Source organism: Schistocerca cancellata, chromosome 11 (genome assembly GCF_023864275.1).
Source record: "Schistocerca cancellata isolate TAMUIC-IGC-003103 chromosome 11, iqSchCanc2.1, whole genome shotgun sequence".
Classification (NCBI taxonomy): domain Eukaryota; kingdom Metazoa; phylum Arthropoda; class Insecta; order Orthoptera; family Acrididae; genus Schistocerca; species Schistocerca cancellata.
The window spans coordinates 21,651,805-21,674,828 of record NC_064636.1 but is presented as its reverse complement, the minus strand read 5'-3'; the positions used below and the strand labels follow the sequence as shown (position 1 = coordinate 21,674,828).

General features: G+C 44.3%; 1 protein-coding gene across 1 annotated transcript in view; it reads left to right on the top strand.

The window, feature by feature from the left end:
• The window catches only part of LOC126108671 (basement membrane-specific heparan sulfate proteoglycan core protein), a 761,963-nt gene that overhangs the window by 415,350 nt on the left and 323,589 nt on the right, over nt 1-23,024 (top strand). Inside the window, exon 14 of the mRNA XM_049913980.1 lies at nt 11,005-11,202. Within this exon, the coding sequence (XP_049769937.1) occupies nt 11,005-11,202 (198 nt within the window). The remainder of the gene's footprint in view (nt 1-11,004; nt 11,203-23,024) is intronic.

The following is a 23,024-nucleotide window of genomic DNA, read 5'->3' as shown; positions in this document are numbered from 1 at the left end:
TACTGGTGTGCAAATTCCAGCCTCTGTTGCCGATAAACACAAACCGTGCACCTGGAGCTTAGACCTATAAGATGCAACAGCCACTGAACAGTCGTTGAGGACACACTTAGTATCCCCTCTGTTCATCTGGACAGTCAGTTGCTCAACAGTTGCACACGTCTTTGCCCGTACACTTCTCCACAGCGATCGTTTGCCCACCGTGTATGGCCCGTGACGTATCGCAGTTGCCTCGGGATTAGTTTTGGGTGCGCAGTTGTGCCTCGTGTGGTATGCTTTAACTACAGCAGCACACAGCCAGTTTACAAACTTAGCAGTTTCGGAACTGCTTCCACCCTCGGCCCGAAAGCCTACGATCGTGCCATTTTCGTGACAGATAAGGATAGATGCGTACTTGTGTTGATCCGTTATCTCTTGCAGAAACGTGAGGTCACCCAGGGAATGCTATGAAAATATTTCCCAGCCCAGGCCATTCTGACAATTATTGCATCTATGGTCATCTGTCAGATGGAGGGTGAAATACGGTTCATCTGAAAAGACGATGTCTCACCACTCGGTATATATCCAATTGTGGTACTGGTTTGCAAATTCCAGCGTCTGTTGCTGATAAACACGAACCGTGCACCCAGTGCATAGGCCCGTAAGTAGCAACAGCCACTGAACAGTCATTGCGGACACAATTAGTATCCCCTCTGTTCACCTGGACAGTCAGTTGCTCATCAGTTGCACGCGTCTCTGCCCGTACACACCTCCGCAGCTGTCGTTTGCCCACCGTGTGTGGCCCGTGACGTATCGCAGTTGCCTCGGCACTAGTTTTGGGTGCGCAATTTTGCCATGTGTGGTATGCTTTAACTACAACAGCACACAACCAGTTTACAAACTTAGCAGTTTCGGAACTGTTTCCACCGTCGGCTCGAAAGCCTACGATCGTGCTATTTTCGTGACAGATAAGTCACTCCGTTCCCTCATTACGATGACGACTGCACTCCGTCCCCTCGTCACACTGTACGTACCCTCCACTGCCGTCTACGGGTGGTTATTACGTGTCGGTGTCGAGCGTAGGAGATGGTCACAGTAATGTGGCCGGACCGTGTACATACCGTACCTTCTGTGCCCTCAGATATTTTGCTGTTCTTCCCGCTATACTTTGTACACACAATAAGTATAATTTTGTCATTTTCTGAACTTGCTGGTGTCGAAATTTAAGTTTCTGGCAGGGTAGCTCAGTTTAAATCTGCAGAGGGACAGAAACACTGTGCCATTGGAACTTCATTACAAACTGGCCACACAGCCGAGTACGTGGCGTCAGTGAGCTCAGACTTCCCTCTCCCTCCCTCCCCACCCGCCCCCGCCGTGCCGGTTCGGTTCTGCCGCCCACCGCTCGCCACGCCGCTAGCCGCCCTGACTGCCTGTGGGACAGAGCTGCTGCTGGGAGGGTCGCGGGTGCCGGCCGCACCGCCCCCGCCGCCCTGCCACCCCGTGCCGCCCGTCAACTGGCAGTGCGTCACGACTCTGGGCTGCGTCGTCCACGTGTGCCACCGCACCTGCCTGCTGCCGCCCCCCACCTGCTGCAAACCGAACAGGTACACAGGTACGTAGCCCCCGCCCCTTGCCAGAGGCCGGACACAGCACACGGACGGGGAGCTCCCCCACGTAGGTCACCTAGCCTCCAGCTTGGGCTCTGCCCGAAGACTAGGGATCGAACAGTGTCAGTGACTGCCCGTTTACGTTGTCAGAAAAGGAGTCTGTGCAGTTGTTTAATCGGAGTTGGAGGCTGTGAGCTCTTTTGACATAGAGGGCACAAAATAGTTTGTTTCAGAGCTGGACGTTTGAAATTGTAATGTCATTTTCAGAGATCACAAAATTAAAATGTCAGAGTCAGAGATGACAGAATGATAATTCAGAGTTACGAGATACAGAACTGCAGTAACTGAATCGGAAGCTGTGAACTTGTAGTTTGCTAGTTGGAGGCAGCGAAAGTGTAGTGTCAGAGTCAGAGGTTATGACATTGTAGTAACTGAGTCGAAGTTTACGAATTGTAGTAGTTGGAGGCTGTGAAATTGAAATATCGGAGCCAGAGATTATGAAATTGTAGGGTCACATTTGAAGGTTACAGAATTGTAGTGTCAGAATCAGAGCTTATGAAACTGTAGTGTCTGATTCGGATATTACGTAACGGTACTGTTGGGTTCAGAGGATACAAAATTCTAGATTCAAAGTCAGAGATTACGAAATTGTGATGTTGGAGTTGGAGGAAGGGAGACTGCATTGTTGTAGTCGAAGGAGGCAGAGTTGCAGTTTCAATGTTAGAGGAAGCAAAATTGTTGTGTCAGTCTGAGGAAGTGAAATTGTAATGTCAGAGCCATTGTAATGGCAGAATTGAAGGAGAAAAATTGCAATTTTCGAGTCAGAGGGAGCAAAATTGTCGTGTCAGAGTCAGAGGAAACAAAATTGCAGTGTCGGAGGAAGTAAAATTGTAACGTTAAAGTTGGAGGAAGTGAAATTGCAGTGTCAGAGACAGAGGAAGTGAAAATGAAGTGTGGGAGTCAGAGGAAACAGAATTGCGATATCAGATGAGAGAAAGGAAAATTGTAATGTCGGAGCTGGAGGAAACAAAATTACATTGTCAAAGTCGGAGGAAGCAAAATTGCAGTTTCAGAGTTGGAGACTGCAAAATTAAAATGTTGGAATAAGAGGCTGTGAAACCGTAATGTCAGAGGCAGTGAAATTGTAGCATTGGTGCTGTAGGCAGTGAAATTTTAATGTCAGTACTGGAGGAAACAAAACTGTAATTTTGGAGTTGGAGACTGCAAAACGGTAATGCCACACTTGGAAGCCGCTAAGTTGTAATGTCAGAACCAAACATTGCCAGATTGTTTTCTCAGAATCCGAGTATAACAGATTGTTGAGTTGGAGGAAGTGAAATTGTATTGTCGGAGTTTAGTATCGGAGAATCAAATTTGGTAGTTCCCTGGTCTTGGCCCAATCATTATTTTGCTAGCGTGTGCGGAGAACCAGTAGATATTCAAAAACACGAGAACAACTCCAAAAACAAAGGAGGAAGATTGCTATAAGATGTCAGCCTTAGTGTCATGTAAAGCAAGTAAGTCAACACTTCTGCTGTATAAGCTCCATAATACGTGTTGAATGTGACTCCACAATCTGACATCACGACCTGACTATTGTGCAGTTTCCGATAAACAGTTTGGCTTGATGATCTTGTTCACGTTTTTAAAACAAACTTATAGCCTCTGAAGATCTCTCCAATATCAGGAGATGAAATGTTAGGTTCAGAAGTGTGCCTTAGATCATAATAGAATCGCCAATGGTGTAAATACCTGCCTCAAAAGGCTGCACTGTTAACATTTTTTTTAAAGAGATTAAAATAGAATTACGTAAACTTTGTTGTAATGACATCTTTTTAAGCTTCTGTAAATGTCATCCGCATCTTATTGGGTACGGTTTTTTGTGTCAGAATCTTTTGATCAACTTTCCTGCTATGCCATTTTCAATTTCTGGGGTTGTATTGTAGATAAAACAGTGTCTCACTTAGTATAAAATAAATGCGTCTTTGTAGGTTTTGTTTGTTTGCTAACCCTCTCTTGTAACTCTTTCTCTCTCTCTTCTTTTTTAATTTTTTTCCCCTATAAGATGTCCCTGGACAACAACCTTATGTGGGAAATCTAGCAAATGGAACATTAATGTCCTCAAGAACGGACGCTGGCTTTTTCTGTTTGTGGTTTATACCTCTGTGGCCCTCCAGACTTTCATGTGGATTTCTTTCTTTCTTGCTGTTCATGTTGTGTTGCCATCATATCTTCTAAAATTGATTTTTTTTTTAAATTGTTCCAAAAAATCAGTGGGTATCTTCAATCTCTGTGTTATGTGTCCACAACTATTCTTGGAGTAGTTTTCCCCTTTTTCTTTTCCCATCTCCACAGTGGAAAACATCCTTCTTATCACTTAAAGCATTTCACATAGTACTTAGTTGGTGACTTGTTAGTTTTCTTTTTCTGGCACTAATGAGTATTCAGTTTGTTTTCTTTGGGTGTCAAACAAGTGTACGCCTTCCTGGTATGTGTAGCTGTGGGGATTAATTTGTTTTAAAGAAGAGGAAATTCTCAACTGATCTGTATCTGCCATGCTGCCTGGTTATTTACAGGGTGTAATAGCTCCGCAGAAAGCACAAATTCAATAACTTTTTTCCTTTTATTTGCCTCCGAATTATAAGGAATGTTGTAAAATTGAAAAACCAATGTTTGGTAATGGAATTAAATTTAATATTATACTGTAGCAGTTTTTTCTGTGTACAGTTCAAGTTTCATGGAGCAGTGTTACTTGGCACTGACACATTGCGGGAAAGTTACTTTTGTCCTTAAGTTTTGCACAGCAATGTATTTATGAGTGACGTATGTAGTGGAATCTCCTCATTGTTAAGGAAGTGAAAGACATCTAAAGAGCATTCATGTATTAGAAATGTGGGATGCACCCTTAAACCAGTTTCTACTGCCCGACATTGTGGAAATTGTAAATATCTGTGTGTCGATGTGCTGTGTCTCGTAGCTGAACGTAACGTCCCCGGTCACTTGCCACTGTTGCCTCTGTGCTTGCCACTCTCCGGTGGTCGCCAATGTGCGGAAATTGGTACGTCACACTGTTTTGTCTTTTCTGAGTGCTCGCCCGCATGCTTCGGTTGTGGTCGCACTTTTGTCGTAAGCCTTTCCACACGCTTTACTCTCGTCTACTCGTGTACGTGTCCAGCCTGTCCTTTCTACTGCTGAGGTAAGTCGTATGTTTCAGCCCTACTATGTTAAGATAGAATATATGTTTGTTTATAGTAATATTACTGTGTTTATTGCTAGCTGTTTTCAGTGTCAAGCTTTGAATTTCTTTTGTTCTTGTCAAGAGCTGTGCTATTACTTTTGTTATTTCTGGTGGCCATGTTGTGGCTGTGTAAACTGCTGGAATGCACTTGCCGTCCAGAATTTTGAGCTGTTTGCTGCCGTTAATGCTTAAAATGCTTCCCGTTATGGAGGTTACTTTATAAGCACACTGGACAAAAAATTAGTAACTGCTGTGAGATGTGACACTAATACCGTGTAGCTTATCGTATTGACTTGACGACGGCCTCAGTTTGATGAAGGAGAGAGTTGTAGAGTCTCTTCGGACGTGCTGTACATCACTGAAGCTACTTATTGATGGTCAGACCCTGTAGAATTACCAGACTGCGGGGATGTCTATTGCTATATTGCATCTCCTGTCCCAAATAGCCCCAGACATTTTCCACGAGGGTTAAGATCGGACGAGTCGAGGTACAATAGTCGGTCAGCCTGGGAACGTACGGTTTCGTCTCTGGGAACATGGTAGTTGTCTCCTTGGAAGACGAGGTGTCCACAGTGTACCCATCAGTAAGATGTTGGAGAAAGGGCATCGCTTCCTCGTTGCCAATTCTTGTATAAACATCCTGATTCATAAGCACTGGAAAGTGAATGAGTGGGCCCAGGTCACATTATGGAAAGCACACGCAAAACAACACAAAAACACGTGTGGCCACAACTGCTCCCTCTACATACTGAGAGTTAAACGCATCATTGGGCTGTCGGTCCACTCGACATATCGCACCGTTAGAAAAATGCAACATCGCAACTTGTCAGTCCACACTAAGTGCCTCCATTCAGTTGCAAGGCATGTCCGAAAAGTAACATTTCGGAGAAAAACTGATAAAAAGACTTTCCTCAAATCAAAATTTATTTTTACAAGAAAGAACATTTCTTAAACTATTTTCTACATAGTTGCCATTGTTGTTCAGACATTTGTCATAGTTGTGCTATGCCCTCTTCATAGAAAAATCCCACCAGTGAAGACAGCCACTGCTGAACACCATTTTGTGCATCATTTTCTGCTTGTCGAGTTTCTTTCCAGAGCTGAAACCGTCAGTGTGATACAATACTGTGAAACAATGTAGAAACTTTGGTGCGCAATTCAAAACAGAAGGCGTGGAATGCTCAGTGGAGAGACTGTGTCGCTTCACGACAATGCGCGTCTCCATTCTGCTGGTGTCACTCAAAACTTATTCAGAAATTGTATTGGGAGCATTTTGATCAGCTACCGTACAGTCCCAATGTCGCACATTCTGACTACCACTCGTTCTTAAACTTGAAGTGGGATTTTGGAGGGAGGCTCTTTGACAGCGATGATGAAGCAAAAACCACTGTTTGGCAATGACTGTCTTCACCGGCGGCATTTTTCTAAGAAGAGGGCATAGAAAAATTGGTTTCCTGCTACAACAGATGTCTGGACAATTGTGGCAACTATGTAGAAAAATTGTTTAAATAAAAAAAAATTTTTTTGGTTTGAAAAATAAGTTTTTATGAGTTTGTTTCCAAAATATTACTTATTTTTCAGACACGCCTCACGCTATCCAGTTTCTGCGCTGTTTGGCCCGTAGGAGACATACAGCTTTATGTACCACTGTGAGCAAAGGCCTTTTGTGAGACATCTGACTACAGACATCCTTTGCACAGAGTTCTGTTCACAATGCTCACCGAGAAACTTATCAAGTGTTCACAGTGCTCACCCAAAAACTTGTCAAGATGGACCTGCATTCACTAACAGTAGCATTTCCTACCAGGTTTGAAACAAACTGTCACTGTCAAGATGTGGACTCGTGTCTCTGATCCCTGTCAGTCGGGATATTTTTACGACCACTTTTATTACGCCAACTGCAAACTGTGCACCATTCCTTGTAGACACGTCGGAGAGTTCGCACCGATATACCAAGAAACCTGGTGACTTTATACGCAATATTATTTTCAACACATCCGAACACGATAGCTCCTTTCTACCGTGTCCTTACTTCGACCCGCCGTACCGTGCTGGTACCGTACAACTGACAGGCGTGCATATGCGTCACTTCTCTGCCCTGACTTATGTCAGTAGTGGAGGGTCACTACACCGCCTGGTACCAGTTCAGTACAATCTACAGTGCTCCAAAGTTTGCTCTTTTAGAGATACGACTAATATTTTGTCTGGCGAGTGTACCCTCAGCGATTCTATTGTACTACACAGCAAGTTTTGTGGCTTCTGCATGATGGGACATAACTTTCCACACGTCTGAAGCAGTAATCTGAAAATACGATGCAAGAAAATGGTGACGATGTAGCATTTGATGATGTCAGTGCCGAGGCAGGGTGAGAAGAAATAGTCCCTCGGGCAGCATTTCGGTCGACTTCTGGACGGCGAGGCTCACAGCTCGCTTTCTCTCTGTGGTGTCTGCCGAGTCCCGCCCACACGAGACCGGGCCAGGGGCTGCCGCTAGGTGTCTCTGCGGTTGCCGGTCACGCTGCTTCGACTGCCACGCTGAGCCTCTGTCTGTGTCGTCTGCGGTGTTGTCGTTACTGCGCTGCTGCTGTTTCTGCGCTGCTCTCCTTTTAAATGCTATGCCTAATTGTCAGTGGGGGCACTGTGTCTGCAGAAGGAAGCTACTTTTTTATTTGTTTAATAAAAAATTGCTAGGCTGCAATTGCCGCTTTGCAATCGAGATCCGGAGAACATGAGACAAATTTTGAATTTTTGTTAGCTTTATCGTACAGTCACACCTTTATTTCCTGAAATTACTACTATATTTCATACAAAATACAACCGTCCTACGAGCAACAGTATTGTGTTTCACAATTAATATACTCTTTAGCAAACACCTATAACTCTTTTACTATAAAATTAAGTATGGTACAAAATGTGTCCCTAAAAATTAAAATGAAATGATCGTACGGCACGTATTGGCCAGGTTATCCCCTTCAGGGTTTGGCCGCCGTATTGCAAGTCTTTATAGTTGACGCCACTTCGGCAACTTGTGTGTCATTGATGATGAAAATGGACAAACAGCATCCAGTCCCCTGCCGGGAATCGAACACGGGCCCTCTTGCGTGGTATGCGGTAACCCTACCACTGCACTACAGAGGCGGACGTGTGTCCCTAAAATACAGTATGAAGCAAAACAACATGATGATAAAGTCAGAGTGGGATACGGGATCTCAAATCAGAATAAACTCTCTGAATAAGCGTAGGCCAGTCGGGGGTCTGTACATTTCTCGAGGAATTTGTGGTGTCAGCTGCAGGGTGGGGTTCCGCAGGAATATGCCATTTGCTGTCCTGGACGTCAAGGATACGACAACAGGTTTTAATATTCTCACCAGATACTGGCGAGTATTCAGCCTCCCTTCAGTGATTATCAATCAGTCCTGTTGTCAAATCCGTTACCTCCCCACACCGTGATTCCAGGATTTGGAGAGGTACAGGTATCGAGAGTAACTACTCTCTGTGACCTTTCACCAGATCGTCTACAGATACGTCAGCATCGATCCGACAGCCGAGGGCAGAATTGAGACATGCTGAACACCACAAAATGCCGTGCAGTAACCCGTTTCACTTTGTTGCCTGCAGTATCATATTGGCAGAAAATGACACTTGGCAACTGGTGAGCTTAACCCTGTTTCCAGTAATCTCTTCCCGGTGGTTCACGGTGACAGTCTGCCTGTAACCTCTACCCAGATTTCAGCTGTTGTCATCTGCCTATTCAGCTGGGGCTGGAAAAAACAAGCTTTTGGCCTCATCTTTGCTCCTATTTGAGCTAGGAGTTTATAGCCTCACAGTGATGCTACTCGTGAGCCAGTTGAACAATCCTATAATCTTCTGGTGATGGAGTCCTCCTGCAAGGACCTGTGCCTACTCTTGTTACCGATCCCTTGTCCTGTGACCACATCGTCAGCAGCCACGTAACTACTGTCTTTGCTGTCAGTTGGTACGATGCTCACACGTCCACCGTACCAGCAATCCAAGTTTAATAAAAAGTGGTACACATAGCAAAAAAATTATATTTTTCACTCTGGCTATCTGTTTTGGCCTGTAAGACCGTCGTCAGACCGAGGCTCCGTATGATGCGAAGAGCTGGTGTGTGGAGCCGCTGGTACCTGTGACGAACTGTTCATTTACGTCAGACACCACTCGCTAGCACACGTCGCTCTATATACCAGCTCATCACATCGTCTGGATCCTCGGTCTGAGGATGGTCTTTAGGCCAAAACTGGTAACTAGAATTAAAAAATAAAAATGTATTGCTATCTGGACTGCATTTTATTAAAATACTAACCTTTCCCCCACAGCTTTGCCTGTGTTCGTGTTTGACATATATGCTAAATACATCTCCCCTTCCCCTCTCTCTTGCGTCCACCTACTTCTCCCTCAGTCTCTCAGTTCACCTCATCCTGTGTCCTCTGTCTGCCCATCTATTGTATCTCTTCATCTCCTCCTTCATTCTCTCTCTCTGATCAACTTCTGTGCCCCTCTCTTATCTTCCTGCCCCATCCCCCTTACCACAGCCTTGTCGCTCTTTCTGTGTCTCTCCTTCTCCCTCCATCCTTTTTACACCTGCTAACTACTCCTATGCCCCTTCCACGTGCTTCCTGCCTCTCCCCTTCCTCCCCCTCACTGCCCATCTCCTTCCCTGTCCCTGCCAATCTCCTCCTCTTCCTGTCACCTCCCCACTCTCTACCCATCTTCTCCGTCTCTCTCTGCCCATCTACTTCTCGACCCTCTGTCTCTATATCCATCTCTCTGTCCATCACCTGCTCTGTCCATATTATCCTTCCGCCTCTCTCCCTATGCATCTCTTCATCCCTCCTCTCTGTGTGCATCATCCTCTCTCTCTTTGCTCCCAGCATTACCCCTAAGCATATATAGCCCTTGCGAAACAGGCCGATTCTACTACCACAACTCACCTGTCGTGCAGGGAAGCCTACATGTTGGGGGCTCTAAAACTATTTGTTGTTGATGATTCTTCCGGATAATATGGCCGTGGTCCATGGAATTCTTCTATTCCTAACGTTTCGTCCAATACTACGTTGGACATCCTCAGAGGTATGGCTGGTCCTGTCGAGTCCTACCGACTGATGAGTCGGGCGTCGGAGAGCGACCTAAATACCGAGGAAAGTGGGCGTAGTCTAGCTTGCACATAGTATCAGAGAGAAAACTAGTCAAAGATAAAATGTAACTATCGATAATAGTCCATCATAGATAAAAATCACTTATCGATTCTGGACACCACTGTCCGTATCTCCCTTAATTTCAAGGCCTCTTCTTTTCTATTAAAATTATCTTCATGTTTATAAATTTCAATAGCCTCACTATACAGTCATGGATAATAGTTCGTGATAAGACTGTAATTTCGGAAAACTTAACTACATGGTCTGAAACTTACAGTTTTAAGTGCTACCACGAAAGTTTCAGAAAACTTAACTACATGGTCATCCAGTCATGAAAGCCTTCATTGTATGTGTAAAACTGTTTGTTGCCCCTGCCATGGGGCTGCATAGCAAAGCAAGTTGACAAGGCGGATCCACACAACACAGCTGTCGCCCAACATAGCCTGTGTGACTAGGGCTGGAAAAAAAACATGCTTTTGCCCATTTATAACCCCATAGTGATGATACTCGTAAGGCTTGCTGTTTCTGTGCTAAATTTGGTTGAAATCGATCCAGGGGCTTGGGAGGAAATCCCCCCCCCCCCCTCCCACACACACACACACACACACACACACACACATACACACACACACAGAGAGAGAGATTTAAGTATGGTTGCTGTTGTTCCTGAACGATGTCACCAATGATTTGACATTTCTCGAGAGTTTGGAAGATGGTGATAAGCTGCACATGCACATCTTCAGGGATGCTGTGTTGCCATCTCCACCTGTAAAGTTACAGTAATGTTAGACACTCCCAACAGCCACCATGTGCACTCATCTTTCTTTTTCTGCAGGAGTAACTTAATGTTGTGCTGTATTGAAAAGGCTGTTGATCCCCATACTGATGGACGGTTTCTACCAGTTCCACACCTTCAGTCACCCTATGCATTCAGCAGACATAATGCCCTCACTGCGAGCTTGCCTTCGGCTGTATCTGGTGTCTGACTAAAGCTAACATGGCCCCGCACCCTACCTCGCACACCCAGCCACGCTTCCACCTGAAGAAGTCGCTCCGTGCCCGGGAACCGACTTCACCTGCTCGGACGGCAGCTGTATTCCGATAGAGGTGGTCTGCGACGGTCGTGCGGACTGCCCGCGCGGTCTGGACGAGTTGGACTGCGATAACGACGTGACGTCACCGCGCCCTACCGTGGAAGATCGAACTGTTACCGGCTTCACTGCAGGTAGGTCAGCGAGATGGCCCCTGTCCCTGACCCCGGTCTCTGATATTTCAGCACATCCTCTGTGGTCGCGTGGAGCTGGAGAAACCAGTTGACATGTTTGCCTCTTACGTAAGCTCACTGACAAAAAAGATGTCCACTCTTCAAGAGCCATCACACTAATACCGTGTACCACCACCTCTATTTTTGATAATGGCCCCATTTCGACTAGGATGAGAATCGAAAAGTTTCTTCCGGTATGCCGTGTCTAGCTGGAGCTACCGATTGAAGATCGGGTCGTGTACAGCTACGGAATATGGGGTGTAATGACTGCTATGTCTCACCTGCTGTTAGACTTAGTCCCAGACACATATTATGACAGTACGCCTAGGTGAATTAGTAACCAGCGGAGGTGAGATAAGGTTCCTTAGTGTTACTCAAATCGGGAATGTATACTTGCAGCATTCTGATCAGAGCGGTTGCTGTCTCGGAATATGGTAGATCGTGAAGACGTAGAAAGAATGGCAAGATTCGATTGCCAAAACTGTTGAAGTAAACATCCCGGTTTACACTTACTGTAAACTGAAGGATCGGGCCCAAGTCGTGATACAGAAAACATCTCCAAAACATTACGGAACGTCCTCCAGCCTGAACTGCACCACCCACTGACTGCAGGTTAAACGCCTCACTGGGCAATCCGTGCACTCGACACATCACATCGTTTGAAAAGTAAAATCGTGTCTTATCAGACCACGCTATTCTCCTGCAGTCACGTATAATATTGTGAATAATGCTTGGAATTTATCTCACTGTGATGTCAGATATACACCAAAAATCAGCAAAATTTTGCTGTACTGACATCACAGTGATGGTCCTTCAATCTCCAGCTTAAGCCCTGGTGATGAAGATGTGTTTAGAAATGTATGGTAGTGAAGCAGAAATGCTATTGAAAGATGGTAGATAAGAGTTTATTATCGAGTCTCTCGAGTCAAATTGCTCAAAATTTTGACAACTACCTCCACCAATCTCGTACTGTAACGTCACCTCCTTTGTGCTTCACTGCTGACGCTACAGATGAAGGCGAGTAGCACCCTCCAGCCATTTGTCAAACCAAAACCATTCCATCAGTTTGCCACAGGCTGTAACACGGTATATCTCCCCCGGTCGTTCGTTTCGAGTTGGCCACTCTCGAGTGATGTCGCTCTTTACACCGCATTGAGTGTCACTTAGCATCGAGTACAGAAGTGTGTGAGTTATAAGGAGCTGCTCGATGGTCGTAACCTGTTCTTTTTAACACCCTACGCACCAGTGATTGCGCCAGCTGAACTGCTGTAGCACTTTGGAGCTCACTAGTGATTCCTTTCACCGATTTCAATTTTATACGAACACCCTCTAGAGTGCTTGACAGTTCCTGTCCGTCACTACATGAGGTCTGCTCGGACTTGGTTTAGCTGTGGCTATACCCTAGTGTTTCTTCAGTCTTATCACTGACAGATGATTTGGGCAGCTTTAGAAGGGCTGAAATGTCCCTGATAGATTTGTTACTCAGATGACATCCGATGATAGTCCATATTCAAAGTGATTGAGTTATCCAAACCGACCCAGTCTGCTGTTCTTGTTTTTCTGCTGCCAACACAGTACTCCCCAACTCCTTTAATACCAGTCGGTCCACCTGTCGCAACGCCTACTCGTGTGACGAATGATCCGTACACGAAGACTGGAAAGTTGCAGAGGTCACACAGATATTTGAGAAAGGTAGTAGGAGTGATACACTAAATTACGCACCTGTATCATTAACGTCAGTATGTGGCAGGATTTGGAATGTCTATTGTGTTAGAATATTATGACTTACCTAGAGGAGAACGATCTTTTGAGACACACAGCCGGCACGGATGTAGAAAACATCATTCGTGTGAAACACAACTATCTCTTTACTCACACGAAATGTTGAGTTCTATTGATGAGGGATTTCAAATTGTTTCCGTATTTCTAGATTTCCAGAAGGCTTTTGACGCTGTACCACACAAGTGGCTCGTAATCAAATTGCGTGCTTACAGAATATCGTCTCAGTTATGCAACTTCATTCATAATTTCCTGTCAGAGATGTCACAGTTCGTAGTAGTTGACGGAAACTCATTGAGTAAAACAGAAGTGATTTCTGGCATTACCCGAGGTGATGTTATAGGCCCTTTGCTGTTCCTTATCAATTAAGAGATGAAGGAGACAATCTGAGCAGCCATCTTAGGTTTTTTGCAAGTGATGCTGTCATTTATCATCTAGTAAACTCATCAGAACATTAAAAAAAATTGTAAAATGAGTTAGAAATGATATCTGTATGGTGCAAAAATTGGCAGGTGACCCCAAATAATGAAAAGTGTGAAGTTATCCACACGAGTGCTAAAAGGAGTCCGTTAAACTTTGGTTCCATGATAAATCAGCCAAATCCGAAGGCTGTAAATTCAACTAAATGCCTAGGAATTACAATTATGAACAACTTAAATTGGAAAGACCACATAGAACATGTTGTGCTGAAGGGAAACCAAAGATTGCTTTTTATAGGCAGAACAATTAGAAAATGTAACAGATCTACTAAATAGACTGTCTACACTGCGCTTGTCCGCCCTGTTTTGGAGTACTGCTGCACAGGCCTTCGATCCTTACCAGATAGGATTAACAGAGTTCAATGCGGAAGTTGAAAGAAGAGCAGCCCATTTTGTTTTTTTGTGAAACAGATCAGAGAGTGTCACTGACATGATGTAGGATTTGGGGTGGGCATCATTAAAACAAAGGCATTTTTCATTGTGGCGGAATTTTCTCATGAAATTTAAACCACCAGGTCTCTCCTCTGAATTCGAAAATGTTTTGTCGATGCCGACCTACGTACGGAGAAATGATGATCGTAGTAAAATAAGGATAATCAGAGCTCGCACGGAAAGATATAGATGTCTGCTTTTTCCTGCACACTGTTCGAGATTAGATAATATAGAATTATTGTAAGGTAGTTCGATGAATCCTGTGCCAGGCACTTAAGTGTGATTTTCAGAGTATCCATGTAGATGTAGATGTAGATGTTCTGCATTACGTAGTGGTGTCTGAATACTTTTGATTGGATAGTGTGAAAGGCATCTACAGCATTGCAGATCATTATGGATTCTCCTTGTTGTACTGTCTAATCAGTTGTTGAGTAATTCTGAGGTGTTTAGTGTAAGATACGTTAACTAAACTCCCACCACCACTGTTCCCTCTTCATTAGAACTTGTGTGGAAGAGTAAGAAGTCATAATAGTGTGACGCTAACACGGAGTCACAGCTGTACACTATCGGGTAAGGCATTAGGACTACTAATTGTGCACTTTTACTGAGGACAGTTCCATTCTCATGGATTAACTTGACCCCAGACTCAATATACAGAGCAACTCCTTCCACGTACAAATAGCTACTGGTTTCTCTAGCAACCCGTTGACCACTTTGTTTTCCTGTCCCATCCACAATGTTGCTAGCCGCTAAAAAGCAAAGCTTGATGCATTCAGTGTGCTGCAGGCATTGCACTTTTATTTACATTTTTTCTGGGTGTCTCTGTTGTGCTGTGAGCCATTTATTTTTATTAGCATTGTGTGTTGTGTGATTTCTATTGCAAACAAACCATATTAATATCTGCTATAATGCTTTAAATCATGAAATAAACTATTGTTAATAATGTACTGCTTCATTAGTGTGTGACACAGATACTGGTAATTTTGGTGTCTGTCAAATAACTTACCATTATATGATTAATTGATATGGTGAGGAAAAATCTTTTCCATAAGCAAATACATCTGTGTCATTGGGTCTTTTTTTATAGACTTTGACTGTCTCGATAATCCAAAATACGATACGGACCTGTAATTGTACCAGGTTTCTGATTTTGGTGGCACTGGTATATAATGTATGAGACTATTCCAGCAGATATTATGGCCTGGTATTCTCTCAAATGCTAATAGACATCAGTGGCCTTAATCTGTTTTCAAAGTGTCGTTCAAAATTTTATTATTGTTGTGTTTTAGGCTTTTCTGGTGCAGTAAATAGCTGTGAATTTCAGGCATTGTGTAGGATGATATAACTGAATTTTAGGGATTTGTGACAAATGAAAGAGACTGTCTTCATAGTGCAACGATGTTGACTACGCAAGTCTCCAAGAGAGGGCTGTTTGCTGTGGAAATGTACGGAGCATGATGTTTCGAAAAATGATTTTAGTTTGGGAACCTATCTGACAGAATAAACTAGGCCAAAACATCAGAAGGCTCAAATAATGGACTCTTTAGTCATCTCCTTGCATTCCCCTATCTGCTCCATGTGGGTTTTAGCACAGCCAGTGCCAGTTTGTATGGTTCACTTTAGGTGATATTCAGTGTGTATGTTAGTCGTCAGATGTCTAAATGCTGACACCCCTGTTGATAACAGGTGAGGTGCTCGTCGTCCTCCGTGCGAACTCGATTTTGTGTAGAAATTTGCCAGTCTTGGGCAAAAGAGTTCCAACAGCACATCCATTTCGTCTGGCTGCTTACATGGTTTCACAAGTGCATATCAAATTACAAGCACTGTCATTATCATTGATGATGAGCAGATGCTTGGTCAAACTGTTGTCAGATTTTACTAACACTATCGGATGTGACACCTGAAAATTCAGCAAAAATATTTGATCAGGGTAATTATTGTCGAATGGGTGATATCATTACTGAATGAAATGCTACATAAAAAAAAAAGAAATTGTTGTATTTGCTTAAATGGGCTAGACTTTTCCATGGCTGACAAATAACATACAGATGGTGTGTGGCTGATAATTTGTATATAATTTGTAAAAAATAATATTAATTCCTAATTCAACATGTACATAATGTCCCAGTTACATGACAGGTAGCAAAAACTTGAGAGAGGAAAAAGTTCACTCTGAGTGTGTGTGTGTGTGTGTGTGTATATTTTTATGTTCATAAAATATACCTTTTTTTTTTTTTCTTTTTGAGATCCAACTTTTCAAAATTTATTTCCAGCAGAACATTCTGTTACATGTTTAAGGTGTTCCTTGAAGATGAGGTACATGCAGATCTGCTTCAGCTATTTGCTGTCTGATACAATGTTGGTTGCATCAACTATACTCTGTACTTTATATACTAATTATGATTTATTTCAGATTGCTTAAGGATTTTCAGTGTAAAAATGTTGAGTGGTGGTGGAAGAGATTAATATTTTACAATTAATTGTGTTATGTAATATTTCAGGTGCAATCTGACAGTAAGCCAGAAATATAGATACAGGGAGTCATTTCTAATCCTGGCTATCCAGCAGTTTCTCATCGACATTATTGTTAAAAGGACCTGTTCAGTGTAACTAAATAGGAATTCTTTTAAATTTAATTTTTGAGAACATTTCAGGGTAAGAGCTGCTTTGACAGTAGGTTCATGAAGTGGACATGCAGAAGATGGATATTGCCAGCAGTTGCCATCGCAATAAATAAAAAGTAAAATAATTTTGGTGGCCATTAATGGAAACAAACCATTTTAATGGAAGTTATGGACTCATCCATGTTGAACTAACTATGTTGTGCATTAGGTTTCCAATCATTCTGCAGCACGTTGAACTCAGTGTATTCAATTTGTAGACAAGCTCGCCCTCATCCCACCCTCCCCCATGCCTGGCTGATGACACACCCACTTCAGATGATGTAGGTAAAAGTGCGGCAAAGATTTTCAAAATTTGTCTTATGATGTATGAGATGGCATTCTATATAATTGTGTTGTCATACATACGTGGGACCTGTCTTATGTTAATACTCCTTTTTGTTCTCACGTATTTTTCACTTGTTTGCATGAAACTGAGTCTACACAACTTCTGGTGTAATGTGTGTGTGTGTGTGTGTGTGTGTGTATGTGTGTGTGTGTGTGTGTGTGTGTGTGTACTACAGTCAATTTTAAAACCATTTCAATATCTTTTCAGAGAACACTATCTGAATTTGTTGCTAATTATTATTTAGGAACAGTGAGTAACAGAGCAAGTGTGTAGCTCGAAACTGTAATCAGTATGTGCACCTTCTGTCTCAAAACAGCACCTGCTTCAATTGAATTCTGTTTATAAACTGCTGGCCATTAAAATTGCAGCACCAGGACGTGGCATCAAATAACAAAATTTTGTTTATTGTGGATGTACAGTATCTTAGGAAGAATGCACACTGAAATGTATAGGCGATTTCAGGGTGTAGAGGGTGTGAAATTTAGTGGACAGAGCTGTCGCTTCCTCTGGGAGTGACAAAGGCTGTGACCTGGCTGGCACCGAGTAGAACTGAGCCGGGTTGACAAATACGGGTGCGTCATTCTAGGCTGCTTCATCCCTGTGACACCTATCGTAGTGATTGGCGAGTGGCGACGTTCCGGTCTCTCGTCAACCCGTGACCGGGTGTTTTCAGTGAGTAAGAGATCTGGAGAGTGGGCCGGCCACGGCAAAGATTGAACACCCGCTCTGTCGAGGTAGGTAAGGAGACCGCAGGAGATGTGCGGTGTCGTGTTATCGTGTTGAAAGATGGTACTGGGACTTTGATGACAGGGCACAGCTACCATCCTTAACATATCAGAAATGTAATGGCTACTATATATGAGGGGGGACCCAAAAGTAACCGGAATCGTAATGCTGCACGTCGTGTACTTGTAGTGGCAGGTTGCGCCGCCAGAGGGTTGTAGTAGGAGCTCTGCTGAATCATTCTGCCTCACGGCGTGGTTTCTTTGGCAGTTCTTTGAGTGTGCGTACAGTGCAGACGTGACACGAGGAAATGGCTGGTTCTTACGAACAACGTGCGGCAGTGAAGTTTTGTTTCTTGCTCGGCAAGAACGCAGCAGAAACTGTTGCGATGATTCAGACAGCCTACAAAGACTGTGCTCTTAGTAAGATGCAAGTGTACGAATGGTTTAAAAAGGGAGAAATGGTGGTTGAAGATCAGCCCCGTTCCGTTCGACCTTCAGCTGCTCGAAGCGAAGACAATGTTGACAAAATCTGTGATCTCATCAGTGAAGATCGATGCAGGGCAATCGATCTACTCGAGAACTTGTCCGGGTTGTCCTGCAGCTCAATTCGGCGCATCTTGACCATCGATTTGGGGATGCGAAGAGTGGCAGAAAAATTCGTGCCGAAGTTTCTTACTGGAGATCAAAGGGATCGTCGTGTTCGAGCCTGTCTCGAAATGAAGGACGTGTTCGAAGATGATCCACATTTTTTCGAGAAAATCATTACAGTCATGATGCTATGGGTACGATCTGAAAAGTAAACAACAGTCATCACAATGGAAGTCACCTGGCTCACCTCGACCAAAAAAAGCTCGACAACCAAGAATTCTATTTGGGGGTTATGAAACGGAATGTGCTGGTAGATGTTGCTCCTTCGTACAACCAGGTCATAGCCCATCGAACATAGGCCGGTGTGAGGTGGAGCGTACACCATGAAGTTAAGTAGTGGTTTTGACTTTGTACATGTGTACTGTTTGTGTTTTCCTTTTTTTCTTTTATAAATGTATAGCCATGGTGATCTTTTAATCATTGACAAAGGTCTTCTTAGGCACTTGTGGGTTTTATTGTTCTGAAGAAGGTGTAGTTATCTACGCCAAAACCTAGGTTAACACTAAGTGCTATTTTCGCAATCGAGGCGGGTTTCTAGTTTTTTAATATATTAACCAACGATTGCTGACGCGCTGCGATGTTGAAGGTTCTTTAATATATCATACCATCTTGAGGCCCCCTGACTGACATGTAAGAAGATTCCAACCTCGATTCTGACAGGTGATGCTTAAAGTGATCGCTGTTTTCAAAAATCTGCAGATACCAGTCTCTGACTGCTGGCCCCTATTTTGACCAAAACCGAGATTGGAATTTTCCTACACATCAGTCAGGGCGTAATATATTGTCGAAACTGGTAGCCCATCAAAATAACAATCTGGAAATTTAGATGGCTGAAAGGTGTTTGCTGTGACATTCAGTATATACTCCTCCTGAACCACTTCAACCAATAGAATGGCATCACATTGTGGGCCTGCGGGAAGCTAGATGGACGTATCAGTGGATTGCTGCACCGAGTTGGGCTCAATGTATATTGGTGGTGTGTCACTTCTATCAGAAGTGGTCTGTAGAATGTTGCCACACCTGTAGACAGAGTTCTGGACGTCCACTCAGTACAGACACCTGTCGAGACGGACGTATTGTGCGAGCAGCAGTGGCTGGCCGAACATCGCCCGTAAACGAAATCCCGTGATATGTTGCACGTGCCATGTCACCGAGAACTGTTGGGAATGGTCTGTTTGTACGAGAACTAAGATTATGCGTGCCTCTGTCCAGGCTGTCACTGAGACCGTGTCACCGTGGAGCACACCTATTCTGGTGTCGTGAAAGAGTCGACTGGAGAATGCAGTGGTGATCTGTTGTCTTTAATGATGAGAGTAGGTCCTGTCTGTATGCGAGTGACGGTTGTACATTTCTGTGTCATAGACCTGTCGAGCTGCCTATTCAGTTACGACTCGCCGTCACATTTGGGGTTCGTGCAGGGTAAAGTAACCGGTGTCCAAGACACTGCACGGGCTGTTATCCCCGTGCTGTTGCCATTTCTTCAACAGGAAGGTGATGTCCTTTTACAGCAGAAAGTGCACATCCGTGTACATTTGCTGCAGTGCAACACGCTCTTTGTGATGTACAGCAACTTCCCTGGCTGTCCAGATCACCATTTCTCTCACGAACTGAACACTTGTGGGACACGATGAAGTGGGAACTTACTCGTTCTCCAGGCCCTGCAAGAACCATTACGGAACTACAACAAAAGGTGCAAGGTGCTTACAACAGTTGATTCCAGGATGTCGTGTGGCATCTTTACGATTGTTCACATGCAAAGATAAAGGCTTGTGTTGCCACCGGAAGGTGTATTGGTGTGACTGGTTGGGCATGTCTTTGAGACAAGATTGTGATGTCTTTGAGGATGTTGCATTTGTTTTTTCTGGCAGTGTATAAATTAGTCTGTCTGAAACGAATGGAGTGCAAACACAATTTCATACTTGTCTCGATTCCCCGAGACAGAGGCAGGTTGTCGATTCTGTACTACTTACACTGTTGTCTTTTTTTTTTAAATAGAGGTGGAGCCCCTCCACGCCCACACCGGCATGATGGCCAACACAAAAGGTCTGCTGCCATCTCTACATAAGGGTTAGTATTCACTAAAGTGAGGTGTCGCAGGATGTGGGTACTGCGATGTTTGCGTACGTCTTGCTAAGGTTAGCCATTAATACGTGCTCATATGGCAATAGATTGGGTCAAAATCAAACGAAGGGTAGTGGTTTGAAGGGCAGAGGAAAAAAAGTGCCAAGGCGAGAGCCAAGGGAGAAAAACCTCTGCGATAGTTAGGTCGGGTGGTAAGAGCAGTAGCGGATGTCTTGCTGCCTGCGATAGGTCGTGCAAGGATAGGCTTTGTTAGTAGTGGGTATCATGCATGATACATTGTGCGGGTGTGTTGCTCGGAGGCTGGCGCTGGGTGCTGGTGTAGAGTCTTCGTTCAGCATCAGCAACCTGCAACAGTTAGGTTTATTATCGTTTTTGTGTCCGATAGGTCATATATCGGAACCACAGCGTAAGGTAATGTTGATGGTTTGTTTGTGCATCAGTGGGCGAGCTCGTCAGTGTCCCTGCTGTGGCCTGTTGGTCAGCTCTAATAGCAACTGGTAGTTACCAGTCAGTGTTGCTGATATGCAGGGGCTTGCCGACGTTTTTCGCTTGTTTACGTATGTTAGTTTACCATAGGTGGCTGTGCCCTAGCTAACAGTGTCTTTGGCCACTTGTGCTTCCACCTACGGTTGTCCTTGTCCCTTACCTCCACCGCATTTATACGAGTGTCACGGGTACTGCATTTCCTGGAACACGAAGGTGCGCGGCAATTCTGAACTTCTCAGAAGTGTGCACGAAACAGACTTTTTCCAAAATTATTAATAATAGAACTTTTCCTCTTTTGACCCTTCTCCCATCACTCAGCAACTGTCTGAATTTCATTACCGCTTCCTCCCATTTGAAGTTAATATTTTAGCTGGAAATTGAAGAAAAAAAAAAAGTATGTAACTGGACCATTCCACACTTAATGCTGATACAACATCGTCAAATGCCAGCTCCACGGTGTCACGAATTTTAATGACCAGCAGTGTAATTTGGCACAAGAACTGCCCCGCCTCCTTCGCTCCGCTCCTTACCCGTACCGACGATTATATCGACCGTCGGGTGCGATCTGCTGTCGCCGGTGCCAGTCGTGCAGTGATCGTCCCGTAGCTCTCTGCCAAGTGTTCTAAATGTCTGACTCGTCCCCTGTGACGACTGTGACAGCACCGCCCGGCACCAGACGCGGCAACTGCAAGCCCTGGGAGTTCCAGTGCCGCAATGGGACCTGCATCGACATCCAGAAGTGCTGCAACAAGGAGAAGGGCTGTCCACCAGGCACCGTGCGCTGCGACTGCTCCGAATCCGGTTCGTCGCCTCTTACGGCCCCTCTAACTAGGTGTACACACTTCCAGTTTATATCTCAGGTTTTCTCGGCACCATTGATCGGCATCATACATCTGCGTGTTCTGCCGAGTTTATATGTCTATTTTACTCGATATTTTGACGATTGACCTGACGGTCTCCTACAGGTGCTGCGAATTCCACTGTCACGTGTACTAGTTGCCGGACTCCGACCGGACTGTCAACTATTGTCAGTATCGCACAACTATTTACAGCGGATTGTGAATCTGACTACCAATGCCCGTACACCCTCTGTGGGCTCTTTTGTTTTTCGGAGCTCTTACTGGTATTTTGTGGAATGGAAACTGATCTCATAGCGAAACAGTTAGTGTTGCTGCCTTTGGTGAGGAAGGGCCCAGGTTCAGTTTTTGTTACCTCATCAGATTTTTCCGAGGTAGAGAGGTCTGAATGGAGTCAACTCAGCCTCGCAAGGCCAACTGTGTTGCTGCTCGGATAAAGAAGAGATGGCATCACCGGGATGCGTCTGCCGGCAGTCGCGGCTGGAGGGACCGGCGACGTGCCGGCCGCGTGTCCGATGGTCGTAGGTTGCTCTTCACACTGCTCTGTAGGCAGCAATCGGCCAGTTGGAATGTGCCTGAAGCCTAATTCCTGAGCAGTGTTTACATTTACAGACACATTGTCTCAGCATTTCCCAGCTCTGGCGAATGTGACGGCTTGCACGATCTCAGTAATAATTTGAGTTCCAGACCGTGAGCCTTCTTCAAATTGAACCTCCATCTCTGTTTATTAGGTTTTCCGGTGTCTTTTATCTCGAGAGAGACGTTAATTACACTTGTCACAAAAACTTGGCATTTGCACCCCAGTAGTGGGCTCATCATATTTCACTTCCCAGTTATATTTACAGCAGAACCGTCACCGTTCGTCACAAAGAAATTCAGTGGCGAATGCTATTTGGTCTGCACAGTTCGAACACTTTCAGACAAACAGAGCCTCGCTGAAGAATACGACACTTACAAATAGTGTTCTAAGTGAATGGGTTCTCGGGTGGATAAATTGAGGGAGCATTCCAGTGAAAATCAAGAGCACCTGAGAAAGAGCTTGTGACTAAGACAGCGAAAGATAATCACTCGTCTGTCATCTGATGGTCCTGCTTTGTTCCTCGTTGGCAGAGATAAAAAGTCTTCTTCGTAATGTTAAAAAGACAATCTAGGTATCTGAAAGCTGGACGTGTACTTGATTTCACACAAATGTGGTTTATCTTACATGGAGCGGACTATGAAAACAATGAGAGACATGAGGAACATCAGTGACACACCTGACTACAACAACTGACGAAATCAGCTGT